This window comes from Petaurus breviceps, unplaced genomic scaffold (genome assembly GCF_028583685.1).
Source record: "Petaurus breviceps papuanus isolate PSGF00001 unplaced genomic scaffold, PetGlider_PUasm1.0 90845, whole genome shotgun sequence".
Lineage (NCBI taxonomy): Eukaryota > Metazoa > Chordata > Mammalia > Diprotodontia > Petauridae > Petaurus > Petaurus breviceps.
In genome coordinates this window covers 848,228-862,060 of record NW_027187359.1, presented here as the reverse complement: position 1 = coordinate 862,060, position 13,833 = coordinate 848,228, and the positions used below count along the sequence as shown (strand labels likewise).

The following is a 13,833-nucleotide window of genomic DNA, read 5'->3' as shown; positions in this document are numbered from 1 at the left end:
AAAATCATAGAATTGTTATTTTAGAGCTGAAAGTGACTTTTACAGATTAGGAGACTGAGGCCTAGAGAGGGAAAGTTTAATCAAGGACACAGTTCAAAGGCAGACCCTCTGATGTCAGACTCTAGAAATATGAATTTTCTTCATTCACATTATTGGGCTTGATGGATAACCCAGCTCCTTGCTCCTCCCTCTTCTCCTACACATCTCCTTCCCCATGAGGCCCAGCCATTCTCTTTGGGACCTCAAGGTCACCCCCAGGGAAAGGGAAAGTGGCTATCAGCATTTTTGGAAGTCAGCAAAATTTAATTGAGGTCAAAACCCTCTGTTTAGGCAACCCCACCCCAAAAGAGCCAATATAATTACTCAGGCAATTCTCCTGGGACTGCACCCACTGGTTTAGCTATAAATGCCAGGTCCTCCTCCCATTAGGTATCTCAATGGCCCCATCCCTCATCATGAAGTCCAGGAGTCTCTTCTTCTTCATGGCATTCCTTGCCCTTTTGTTCCTGACATCTTCTGGGATCCCAAACGTTGCCAAAACAGATGAGGTCAGGGTCAGGGCTAGTCTGCAGGATGGAAGATTAGGTTCTCTTTCTGCCTCACAAAGACTGACTAGGAAGCTCTGGCCCTCAGGATGCTGTGGACAAAGACAGAAAATTGCAACATTCTCCCCTCCCCCCCATCACAATCTCCTTAGTCACATCCCCCAATTCCTAGGCAGAGATACTGTTTGTGAAGTTTCTAAGGGTCCAGGATTCAAAAATTCATTGCTATATTCTGAGTATCTGCCTGAGATTCACTCTGACACCTTGTCTCTTCCTCACCCTTTGTCTCCATCATATTCTTTCAGTTCCTCCCTCCATCTCTTTCTGTTTCTTTCTCTTTTTCTTACTCCCTAGCTCATTCTCTTTTTTCATCATTCCATCTCTCATCCTCTTATTTCATCCCTTGTCAATGACTCTTTCTCTGTCCCTGAGATATTTTTTGCCATTGTCATTTTGGTTCTGCTTCTTTCTGGGAGAATGGAGAATTTATTGTTTTTTGAATTAAGAGACATCAGTTCAAGTCCTTGTTTTTCTACTTATTTAGGTAAGTTACCTAACCTCTCTGAGTCTCGGTTTCCTCATCTACTAAATGGGATTATAATACTTTTAGCAACTACCTGAAAGGGTAGTTGTGAGAAAAGCCCTTTATCAACTTTTTCATTCTATAGGACTGGGAGCTATTATATCACTCCTTTCTCTATCTGTCTCTTCTGTGATGCCTCTTTGTATCTGTCCCTTTTGCTGCTCTTTGGAAATCCTGACTTCCTCCCTGTACATTAAAATAGTGACCTCCATGCCCAGGGTGAGGTGAGATGTCCCTTGCTCACAGGGCCTCCCCTCCTAACCCCCGTGCACACTGCCTCCCCAACTTACTTCCCAGAGTCTTCCCTCAGCTCAAAAGATCATAAAATTTAGAGATGAGAGGAACCTTAGAGAGCATTTAGCTCAAATTTCTCATTTCATAGAAAAGGAAAGAGAAGGCCAGAGTGGAGAAGTTCCTGGTCATAGTCACAGAGGTAGTAGGTAGATGAGTCTGGATTCTAGACCTTTCACCTATGTGTCCTCTGTCCCCTCCTAAGAGTCTGGCCTCTGTCCATGGACAAAGATGGGAGCTCAGGCCTAGGCCCCATAGTCCAACCTCTGACTTCCTTCTCCAGGTAAAGTTGAAAGCAGGGAGCTGCCCCATAGACAATGTGCGCTGTGTTAAGGAAGGACTTTCAGAATGTAACAATGACCAGCAGTGCCCTCAGAAGCAGAAATGCTGTCATTATCATTGTGGTTTGAAGTGTGTGGAGCCCAGTGGGATGGAGGATGCAGGTGAGGAGACTCTGGTGCAGAGGTGGGGAGGGGAGGGAAGCTATGAGTACCTGGGGGCTGAGAAGGCCTCTCCCAGGGACAGAGTGTCTCATGGAGCCCTCATTGAAGCAGCACCCAGGGAGCAAATGGACAGGCTTGTGGGTACAGACTGAAAAATGGGACCAGCCCTTAAGGAGAAGAGCTTCAGTTGCAGAGGCTACAGGGGTCAGAAGGTTTCCTCCCAGGAAGCGAGGGAGGGGCGCAGATTGTGATGTACCCCAGATGTGAATTGTATTGGGCCCCAGATGTCAGGTCACCTGAGACCAGAGAGAATTGCTGTTGGATCAGAAGCGGTGGGAGCTCTGGGGGTTAATTTTTGGGACCCAGAGAAGGATATTCTCTGGTCAGCCCACCAAGCAGGATGGGAGTCTGGCACCCCAGGTGGAGCCTAGATTCGGAAGGAAGTGCCCTGGAGATTGCTCAAGGTTACCAAACTATGGCCTAGGCTGTTAGGGAGGAGCCCTGGGGCCTATGCTTTCTCTATGTTCTGCCCTTCCTGGCTGCAGCAGACAGAGCTACTCTTTCTCTCTCCTCCTTCTCTCTCTCTCCCCCTCCTTCTCTTCCTCTCTCTCTCCTCTCTCTCTCCCTTCCTCCCTCCCTCCCCTCTCCCTCCTTTTATCCCTCCCTTTCTCTCCTTCTCTCGCTCCCTCCCTCCCTCTGACCTCTCTCCCATCCCTGGTCTGAATCTTAGAGACCCTCTAGTCCAACCCTGTTGCAACAGAAGAAACAGAAACTTACCCAAAGTCTTGATGGTAATTAGAGAGATGAGCTTGGTTGGATTCTTGATGCCCTGTGTCACCTGCCTTAGGAGCTCAGGCTCCCTCTCCACAGGAACTCAGGCTTCATCTATGTCCTCACCCCTTTGGCCTCTTTCTCCAGGAGCCAACAAAGCAGTGACCTGTCCCACTCCTCTTTTATGTTGTCTATTTGCTGAAACCAAACAGTGCCACCGAGTTCCCAGAGAGGCAGAAATTATTACTGTGGATCTGTGTGTGTGAGCCTGAAGAGACTAAGGAGTGAAATGGAGAACCCGACTAGCCCCCGAGCCGGGGAGAAGAGATGACAAGGCAATGAAGGCCTCTGGGAGTGAGGAGATGAATGGCGGAGGAGGATAGACCAGTCTTAGGGATGGGGAGATGAGAGGTCAGAAGTACTGGAGGGGCAGCTGGGACTGGGGAGACCAAGGAGAGAAAGACAGACCAGACTCAAGGACATGAGCATAGTCAACCAATCAATCAACCAATGGGCTAGTATGAGTCTACTCTGTGTCAGGCTTTATACTAAGCACCGGAGAGAATAGGGAGGAACATAGAGCTGAACCTGACCGCAAGAAACTCATATTCTGATGGGAAAGACAACAATTATACTTAAAAGTATATACAGAACATATCTCTAATGGATGCAAGGAGGTTTGGGAAGAGGCATGCTAGCAGCAGAGGTGGTCAGGGAAGGCTTTATGTTAAAAATACCACTTGAGCTGTCTTTTTTTTTTTGAGGGGAGAAGGCAGGGCAATTGGGGATAAATGACTTGCCCAAGGTCACACAGCTAGTAAGTGTCAAGTGTCTGAGGCCAGATTTGGACTCAGGTCCTCCTGACTCCAGGGCCAATGAGCTAAGTCTTATTGGAAACTAGTGATTCTGAAAGGTGAGGGAGAGGAGAAAGTGCAAAGGCTTAGAGATGGGAGATTTCTGTTATGTGCTGTGCAGTGTTATGCACATGGACCAAGGAGTAGGTCCACATGGATAGACCCAAAAGCAGAAGGAGAGGAGTGAAGTTGTGGAAAACATTTAAATGTTCAAGCATAGGTGCTTATATACAATCTTAGGGACAATCAGGAACCACTGGACTTTACTGAGGAGGGCAGGGTGACATGATCAGACCTGGTACCTTTATGAAAGGTACTCTGGTAGTCAGGTCTGTTTGGGATAGGGAGGGAGGTGAGGGATTCTGTCTCAACATGTTGGGAAAGTTCCCTGGATTCAGAGAGGGGCAGGGCTGGAGTCAGCTGGAGAGACTGGATTATAAAGTTTTGATTATGGGCATTGTTGTTGTTCAGTCTTTTTCAGTCATATCTGAGTATTCGTGACCCCATTTGGGATTTTCTTGGCAAAGATACTAGAATTGTTTGCCATTTCTTTCTCCAGCTCATTTTATAGATGAGGAAACTGAGGTAAACAGGGTTAAATGACTTACCCAGAGTCACACTACTAGTGTCTGAGGTCAGATTTGAACTCAAGACTTTTATGTTCTATCTTCAGAAATCAGCAGCGCTATAAACTAGGGCTTGGATTATAGTTTTGTTGATTGTCCAAACTTAAGAAAGTGGAGAAAATGTTAATAATGCAGATTATACTTAAAAGCGTATCTAGTATACCTCCACCCCAAGCCTGTTGTTAAACATTTACCAGCATGCTCCTGCCTCTGGGGAAGCCTCTTTTAACTTGTCCAACTTTCTCTCTCCAGCTTCATCAAGGCCAGGCAAATGTCCAAATGGTCAGTGTCATATGAAGAACCCCAAAGCACCTGTGAGAAAGATAGGCAGTGGAAAGGCCCTCTGAAGTGCTATAAGGGAATGTGTGGGAGAGTCTGCATGGCCCCGGAAGGTACGGCATCTATGTGACCTCAGCACCTCCTCCAAACTCCCAGCATTTGGCTCTGTGTCCCATCATCCTGCTATCAGGTCTCTCATTGTGATGGCAAGGAACTCTTCTCCTGATCAGGTCACATGAGTGACCCTATGCCAGGGCCTTTGTCCCAAGCCCATCCAAGATCAGCTCAGGCACTGTGGACACTCTAGACCTTTGGGGGACATTCTCCTCCCAATTAATTTCATGGTATGCAGGATTCAATGTAGTATAATGGAAAGGGCACTTAACTTGGAGAAGAAACCCCAAAAAACTGGGTTTGAATCATTGATTAAATCATCCACTGGCCTAGTTTGATAAATATAGTGTGTGTGTGTGTGTGTGATTTCTTCAATTAGAATTTTATGAACTCCATCAATATTTTTAGAGTCTACTGGTTCGAAGTCATGAAAGAAGTAATGCTTCTTTTATAATTAAGCTCTCCTTATAAGATATGGGTACAATTTGATACCTTTCCCCTATGTCCTTAACTGTTAGGATTCCTAGTTTCAGAACAACCTGTCCCTCTATTCCCCCTTCTCCCTTGTGTAGACAGGCTAATCAGGGCTGGGCTTTGGGGGCTGGGGCAAGAGGAACAGTTTGGAACTATGAGTCCCTGATCTGACTTTTCCTCCTTAGATCAATTCCCACTCTGAGCTGAGGTGGCTGGACTCATATTTCTGGACTCCAAGATGGCAGTACTTACTCACTCTCCAGTCCTATCATTCTGAGAAGTGAGGCTATCTGTGGGAGAGCACATGGGCCAGAACAATCAACAACAGCTCTTGGATGGTGGAGGGCCTTGTCTTCCTCTTCTTCTTTGTGTTACTGCAAGCAAAATGCTCCAGACTTGAGTGAAGGCCTGGTTACGTCTGTTGTCCTTAGAGCCCAGCTTGGGATGGGGTTTCACAGGTAGGGACTGCCTGAACCCCTTTTATTGTAACCCTTACCATAATCCTTAGTGCAAAATAAAACACTGGGCTCCATGAGCATTCAACAGAATGCAAGTTCTTTCAACCATTGTTTCCTTCTCTTTGTTTCTCCAGCCTAGCAGAATCCCTGGCACATTGTATGATACCTACTTGGTGACTGGTTGATTGACTGGGCTCTGTGTATCAACCAGAGTTTCCTAGCCTGTGTGACTTCTGCGGTTCATGGACTTTAATCTGAAAGAGATGGGAAGCGAGAAGTCATCCTGAGACTGACCCATCCCCAGTTGGCTGAGTCAGAGCAGTGTCCAATGATTCAGTATCTGGCTTCTCTTTCAGGCAGAGAGGATTATTAGAGAGGACAGAGTGGAAGCAGTTACTTCTCGCCCTATTTTTCAGTTCTTCAATTACATCCTTGGGGTTGTTAGAGGTGATAATTAGCTGATTAAGAAGAAGAGTTCTACCTAAGAATCATTTCATCTAGAACCAAAGTGGTTTTGGGGGTTGGAGTGAGGTTGGGGAATGAGAGAAGATCTTGCTAGGTTAGCACAGTCATAGAGAGATAGAAGCCTGAGCCAGGAATGGAGCTGAGTCATCGGTCTATGGATTGCCCAAGAGAAATGAGGCCCAATACATTTTGGTAAAAGCCCCTAACACCACACCTCATTACCATTCTAGAAAGAAACTTCAGGTCTTAACACCAGCTGAGCCAGAGTTGCTGCCCTGATTGACAGAGGGCATGGTTTACTACCCAAGGAAACTCCAAGCAGGTGAAAAGGAGTATCACGTAGTCCAAGCATGGACCAACCTTGCCAAGTCTCTTAGTGAGAGGAGGGATCAGAGAGTGGTCTGAGGTGGATGGGTGGGAGGGAAGGCTGTGGCACATTAATGGTGGAAGGAACCCCAGCCTAGATATCTAGAGACCTGAATTCTAGTCTCAGATCTGCCATCAACCTATTTAAACTTGGGCAAGACCCTCCCACTCTAGGAGATTCAGCTTCCTTCCCTGTAAAATGAACATGTAATGATCTCTAAAGTTCCTCCCAGCTCTAAAGTTACATGCTCTTATGACAATCAAGGGAGGCTTCTAGGAGGTGGTTAGCTTGGAGACAGGTTTTGGAAGAAGAGATGTGTATAATTTGGTCATGAATTTAGGATGGTAAAAGCTTGGAGGTGGGGCTCTTCCAAGTGGACTGTGGGTCTAGAACTATCTAATCACAGTGTCCTCCCCACCCCCAAATCCCTAAACACACATAGACAAACCAGCATTACTATCCAGTTAACATGGAGGTAAAAGGTAAATGGAGGGGGGAAGGCAGAGGGGGTCTTTCCTGCCTTGGTCATAGTGATAGGGATTGTGATGGAATGAGCCATATGTATATGAACCTTAGGGTGGGGTTTTTTTAGGGGGTGTTTTATTTTTGTTTTTAAACAGCAACAGAAGCCTTCCTAAGTCACTGAATTGATAGGCTAGGCAGGGATGACCCAGAGCAGAACATGAGCTCCATGGTGAAGTCCCCCATTCTTCCCCCACACCCCTCTATGAAAGCATTGGTTGGGAGACAGAGAGACAGAGAGAGACAGAGAGACAGAGAGATAGAGAGAGAGACAGACAGACAGAGAGACAGACAGACAGAGACACACACAGAGAGAGAGAGAGAGAGAGAGAGAGAGAGAGAACTGGCTAACTTGGAGCCTCACGACACTCTCACAGGAATCAGGAAATGGCAAACCACTCCAGTATCTCTGCCAAGAAAACCCCAAATGGGGTCATGAAGAGTTGGACACAACTTGGAAATGAGTGAACCAGAAGAGCCAAGTACAAAACAAAGACACACACACACACAAATGGCATAGAACAATGGCTGTAAAGCATCTCCCCATCCACACAGCTGGGGTGCACTCTCCACTCCCACCCTTTACCCTCAAAAGTATACACAGCATTAATGGGAGAAGGAGGCAAACACTTAGACAGTGAGGCATGCACCTTAGAAAAACATACAGCCAAGGCAATCCATGCCTCCAGTACTGTCAGGTTTGACGTCCTATATCTTCTTATGTTCTGATGAGGCTCCAAAATTGGGCACAAAGTCTCTTCTGGATCGGTCACTTAGATGAGTCTCCCAGGTCTGTTTATGAAGGAATTGCCACATTTAATTCTTCCTTGAGTCTATGGTTGGCTCTCTGCAGCCTTTGCTCTTTGGAGCTGCTTTCTCCCTAGAATGCTTCCTCTCTTGTCTGTCTCTGCTCCTTGCTGGATACAGTGTTTCCTACTGGATGAGCAGCTCCAAAAAAAGATTGTGGCTCTTGGAATGGGGAGGAGAGAAAATCTATTACACCCACTGATTTCATCTGGTAAAGGTTCTAGAGCCTTCTAAGACCATTCCATACAGACACTCCATATCTCAAACTGCTTAGCTATCTGCAACTGACTTCAGGGCTTGGCAGATTCCCCCTCCCCACCCCACATTAGTCATGATGTGAAAGAAGAATCAGAACAAAAAGGGAAAAACCATGAGAAAAAAAAACCAGCAACCAAAAAAGAGCAAACAGTATGCTTCGATCTTCATTCAGACTCCAAAGTTCTTTCTCTGGATGTGGATAGCATTTTCCATCATGAGTCTTTTGGAGTTGTCTTAGATCCTTGCATTGCTCAGAAGAGCTGGTCATCGCATAACACTGCTGTTACTGTGTACAGTGTTCTAGTTCTGCTCACTTCACTCAGCATCAGTTCATGCAAGTCTTTTCAGGTTTTTCTGAAGTTCGCTTGCTCACCATTTCTTAGGGAACAATAGTCTTCCATTACATTTATGTAACACAACTTGTTTAGCCATCCCTCAATTTATGGGCATCCCCTCAATTTCCAATTCTTTGCCACCACAAAAAGAGATGCTATGAATATTTTTTTTATGTATGGGTCCTTTCCTCTTTTTTATGATCTCTTTGGGATACAGATCTAGCAGTGGTATTTCTAGTTCAAAGGGTATGCACAGTTTTATAGCCCTTTGGACATAGTTCCCCATTGTCTCCAGAATGATTGGTTCAGTTCACAACCCCACCAACAATGCATTAATGTTCCAGTTTTCCCACATCTTCTCCAACTTTTGTCATGTACCTGTTTTGTCATATTAGTCAAATAGATTTTGTTTTTAAAAAAAAACCTTCTAGGGGCTTGGCCAGTCTTCAGTTGGCCAATGCCAAGTTCTCCTTCTAATTCAATCAGATCACTTGGTCATACTTTGTAAAAGGATAACCAAGTACAGATACACCTTTGCACTTGCTGCACACATCAACACCTTGCTATAGCTGTTATCTGCCCCCTTATTTTCTGTGAGTATATCTAATAAGTTGAGGGGTGGAGGGTGGGAAATTGCTTCATAGATAGAACTGGAGCATTCTAGACCAAAACTCTCATTATATAGAGGAGATCAATGCTCAAATAAATAATGTGACTTACCTAAGGTCACACAATTAATGAGGGAGAGAGATAAACTGGAATCCAGGCCTTTTGACTCTTGGTCTAGGGTTCTTTCTGCTCCACTATATTGTTTTCATAATCCTGCCTCTTCCTCCTCTGCTCCTCCCTCCACCTCAGGACTGTCTCGGGGAGTGATTTTCTTCATCTTTTTACATAGCCCCCTCTCAAAAGTAAAGTCTCTAGGGTTCAAGGGCCACAAAATGAAGAGACAATGCTGAGCTGGCACTCAGTCCCAGTAAGGCAAGAGAGCATGTTTATTGGTGACCTACACCCAGTAGATTTTTTTTTTCTTGCATTGGGAACGAGTACCTAACGCCCTAGGAAATTCTCATGACTGGGCCTTCTGGGTGACTTAGGAGGAATAGAGATACTGTGTGGCCCTGGGCAAGTCACTTAACCTTGTTTGCCTCAGTTTCCTCATATGGAAAATGAGCTGGAGAAGGAGATGGCAAACCGTTTCAGTATCTCTGCCTAGAAAACCCCAAATGGTTTCATGAAGAGTAGGACTCTTCATGTAGAAGAGAAGGAAATGAGTGAACCAGAAGACCCAAGTAGTTCAAAACAAAGATAAGTACAAAAATGACATAGAACAGTGGCTGTAAAACATCTCCCCGTCCAGTGGCCTCAGTCCCGTCGGGATGCTGCAAGGGAGTTATTCCTCTGGCATACACGATTCAAGTGGAGTACTGGTGCTAGCCTTGACATTTCCTGGTCAGGTGACCTAGGGTAAATCATAGGCTTTCTTTGGGTCTCAGTTTCCTCATTGCAACAGATAGGGAGTTGTAAGGGTTCAGGGGCTCCCTCTTCCTGAGGGGGGATGGGGAAGGAACCAACCTTTTCAGATGATTGGTATTTTCCCTAGAATGCTGTGGAATTATCCCCACCATTCACGCTTTCCTAGTGGAGGAAAAGCATGATCAATGAAGATTTTATCATAGTCTGGTGACTTCAGAGGAACCTTGTTTGAGAATGTCTCTGCCTTGACCCTCTCTTTGTATCATAAAGAAATGACTTCCAATCAATGTCTGTTCATGTCTTATTGGTTGAAGCAGGGGCACCTTTGGTTGATCTATCAGCTGCTTGTGTTTAGATGGTTGATAAACTTGAAGCCTGTATCTGATAGGTTGGAGTCCTCAGGTGTCTCTTTATATATTGGTTGGGTTATCAGAGTGTAACAGGGTACATAAATGTATTTGGACTGATTTCTCTGTCAGCAGGGAAAAAGTTCTGAAACTCTGACAGAGAATCCTGGGAGTTGGAGCACAGGAGAAGTTTTGTTCTCTTCCTTGGAGGAGATTTTCTCATCAGAGCCAGAGTTCCTCCAAGGTAGGAGCTTTTGTATTAATATATAAGAAGAGAGGGAAGAAATCAGGAGGAATGGATGGTAGTAGCCAAGCATGTTGGCTCCTCACACAGAGAAAAAAGCCCCCACCAATTTTTGTGATGCAGATTTCGCGCTAGAGATTAATGTCTCTGTGTGTGTGACCTTTTAAGTAACTATAAAAGGTAACTTTTTTCCAAACCTGCCCTGCTTCTATCTTCACCTGCAAATGACAAACACTTTATTCTTCAATATATCTGCTTTTTTAAAGTCCGTTTATAACTTCTGATTGAATTTGTGCCCAAAGGCATTTTCCCTTGACCTAAAAAACTATGATGATCCCTAAATTCTATGTGATACATGTCTGTATATTTATTCTACACTGGGGGAAAGCAATTGGGGATGAAAGTGAATGACTAGTTGGAAATACATAAAATTTAAGTAGGTCTGAGATCGAAATCTCTCTGTAAAAAAAGGTTTCATGAGCTACAATGTGAAATGGTGATGACTTTATTAATGTGGTGGCCCTTTTGTGAGCTCCTAAAATAGTAAAGGGGTGACCCATGTGGGAAAAATTCATCCACAGTTAAAGCTGAGAGCTCCATTGTTGTAACTAGAGCTGGGTGTCTTGGACCTTAGGTATCTCTGGCAAATTCCTTGACTCTGAACAAGTGGCAGAGTTACCAAAATGAAGACCATACCACAGGAAGGAGAAAGGCATGGTCTGGAAGTCTCTTCCAATTATCACATTCAATGACTCTGGGAATCCACTCCTCTCCTTTTCTTTTGGAAGAAGGGAATTTTTTTTTAAAAAAGTGTTCAGATAAACTTTGCCCCACAGCTACACCTGCTGGTGTGAAGTGGGTTATTGACTGTGTTGGATTGGACACGGAGTCTGGGACCTGCCTTGCTTGAGTTTAGTCCTAGCGAGACCTGGGGATGATGGAGGCATGGGCTCATTCTCTTGAACTTTTTTCTTCTTCCAGAATGGCTAAAGAGTTGGCCTTTTCCTTGTGGGCTGTGTGTGTGAGAGGAGACTGGTAAGAACAGAAGTGACAAAGCACAAAAAAGCTCCCAGCCTTTTTCAATCTTTTTCTCTATCACTGCATCAGTGGCAAGGGACATTTGAACACAGATTGTAAAAGGGGGATGGTAGAGGACTTTAGAGATCCTTTTGTCTAATTCCTTCACTTTACAGAGGAGGAAAATAAGAGCCAGATAGGGAAAATAGCACATCCATTGTTCCCAAAGCCAGGAAGGGGCAGAACCCCAAACCAAGCCCAGAATTTCAGGGAAGATAGGTAAATATTCTATTTCAACACACTACTCTCTTTGAGGTGTGGCCTACCTCTTCTTTGGTTGCCAGTTATTTGTTGCAATAACATCCCAGGCCAAATAGTTCAATAGCAATCAAATTCAATTAAATACAGGCTAGAGGATTAATCAAGGCACATTCCAATTAGAGATGTGCTAGTACTGGTACTCAGAGGAGGAATAGAATGCAGCTCACTTGAGCTTAAATCAGTCTTACTTGAAAACCAACCCATTCAGAAGAAATAAAATATCATATATTATTTTTAAAATGCAATAATTCATAGGAATAAACGGACCATTATATAATGGCAAGCAGTATCTGCTGACAACCAAGAGCTAGCATTACCTGTAATGGGGAAACTCTGGAGGTTTTTCCAAAAAGAATAGGAGGAAAGCAAGGCTGTTCATTGTCAGCACTATAATTTAATATAGATCTAGAAACGGGACCTGTAGCAGTGAGACAAGAAAAAATTGAAGCAATGAGCATAAAAAAGAAACAAAATTATTGCCACATATATGATCTGATTGTTTATTTAGACAATCCTAGATATAAAACTTGAAAACATTAAAACAATTACTTCAGTAAAGAAGTTTGACATTAAAAACAGTCCACTTATTCTTACAGTCTTATTTTACAGAGATTATCACATGGGATTGTGTAGATCCATGAGTACAGTCCATTTTGAAGACAAAACCTCTCTTCCCTTCCTTTTACCCTTTCGGCCATCTCAGGAAGCACCAGAAACATAGCCCTGGGAACTGACCCAGGCATCAACTCAGGCATAGTCCTGGGCATCACTTTGGCATCAGCCACAGTCCATCCAGCTCCAGCATCCCCCCCCACACACACTCTACAACCCTTCAGGGACTCCTGTGCTCCTGCCCTCTAGAGCCTTCTTTAGCCCTAAAGAAACCACAGAGCAGGGCATCTAGGTGGCACAGTGAATAGAGCACCAGCCCTGGAGTCAGGAGGACCTGAGTTCAAATCTGGCCTCAGACACTTTACACACTTACTAGTCGTGTGACCTTGGGCAAGTCACTTAACCCCAATTGACCTCCAAAAAGCAAAAAAAAAAAGACAAGAAAAGAAAAAATAAAAGAAACCACAGACCTAGGTTTATTTTAAAGACAGTTCCTGAGGGGTAGGAGATTGTACAGGGATTTACTTTCCAAGAGAGGATTTCCCTCTGCTGACATTGAGTCCAATCAATAACTTAAGAAGAAAAATTCTCTGCAACAGTCCCAACATGGGGATCATCCTGCTAGAAGCTTAAAGACCTTGACTGAAAGCCACCCACTAGCAAGCTCTCACTTTTGGAAGAGGGGGAGAGCTCTCACATTTGACATGGAGGGATCTTGGAAGTTATCTCTCCACCCCCCCCCCCACACACACACCCTGCACACCACATACACACCTTACTTATTTTTATAGGTGAGAAAATTCTAGAGAGGCCTAGGGAGAGGAAGTCACTTGCCCAAGGTTTCACAATTTGTACCCTGTGCTCTTTTTTCAAATCTAGTGATGAAGTTTATAACAGCAAAGCAATTTAGAAATATGAGCTAGTATTAGGACTATTGCACTTAGCAGACAGTATGTCATCTTGCTCCTCTCTTTCCCTCTCATCTTCTCCCAAAACATGAGGCCTGATGCCTGGGGCCTGGGGCCTCAGAGGCCTCTTGGAGCCCAAGGAAATGATTCTCAGACCTTTGGAATTCTGAGATAGTTCAATTTAAGTCCAAAGTTCCTGCTTATGCAGTTCCACTGGAAAAAGCCATTCCTGAGACTTCACCTGTTTGGATAGATATAAATGCCAGCTCCCTGCACCTTCTGGCCCGGTGGTCTCTTTCTGAGCTCACCATGAATTCCAGTAGCCTCTTATTCCTTCTGGCATCCCTTGACCTTGTGACTCTGGCATCATCTGGGACCCTTAAGCCTACTAGAAAAGGTGAGGTCAGGGAGTTATCAGGATAGAGAAAAAGGGATTCCCTCTATTCTTCCAAACTGTTTGATAAATTTTTGCTGTTCAGGTTTTAAACTTCATACTCATATTCTTGTGGGGATCTCTGTCTGAAGCTCACTGTATATCTGTCTCTCAACCTTTTTCTCAGTCTCCCTTTCAGCCTCCTTTTGCTCATCCTTTCCCTTCCTTCTTTCCTCCTCTCCTTCTTTCTTTCCTTCCTTCCTTCTCTCCTTCTTTCCTTCCTTTCTTCCCTCCCTCCTTCCTTCTTTCTTTTCTTCCTCCCTCCTATCTCCTCTCTTTTCTC

The 13,833-nt window shown here is 44.6% G+C and overlaps 1 protein-coding gene and 1 long non-coding RNA gene across 2 annotated transcripts in view; both read left to right on the top strand.

The window, feature by feature from the left end:
- The first annotated feature begins 386 nt into the window (after positions 1 to 386).
- LOC138149240 (uncharacterized) lies at positions 387 to 5,528 on the top strand. Its single transcript, XR_011165266.1, has 4 exons — positions 387 to 548; positions 1,703 to 1,862; positions 4,366 to 4,505; positions 5,166 to 5,528. It is a non-coding gene; the product is annotated as an uncharacterized lncRNA (long non-coding RNA).
- A 7,822-nt stretch (positions 5,529 to 13,350) lies between these two features.
- LOC138148977 (WAP four-disulfide core domain protein 12-like) overlaps positions 13,351 to 13,833 on the top strand; it is a 2,078-nt gene continuing 1,595 nt past the window's right edge. Inside the window, exon 1 of the mRNA XM_069071803.1 lies at positions 13,351 to 13,514. Within this exon, the coding sequence (XP_068927904.1) occupies positions 13,427 to 13,514 (88 nt within the window). The 5' untranslated portion in view covers positions 13,351 to 13,426. The remainder of the gene's footprint in view (positions 13,515 to 13,833) is intronic.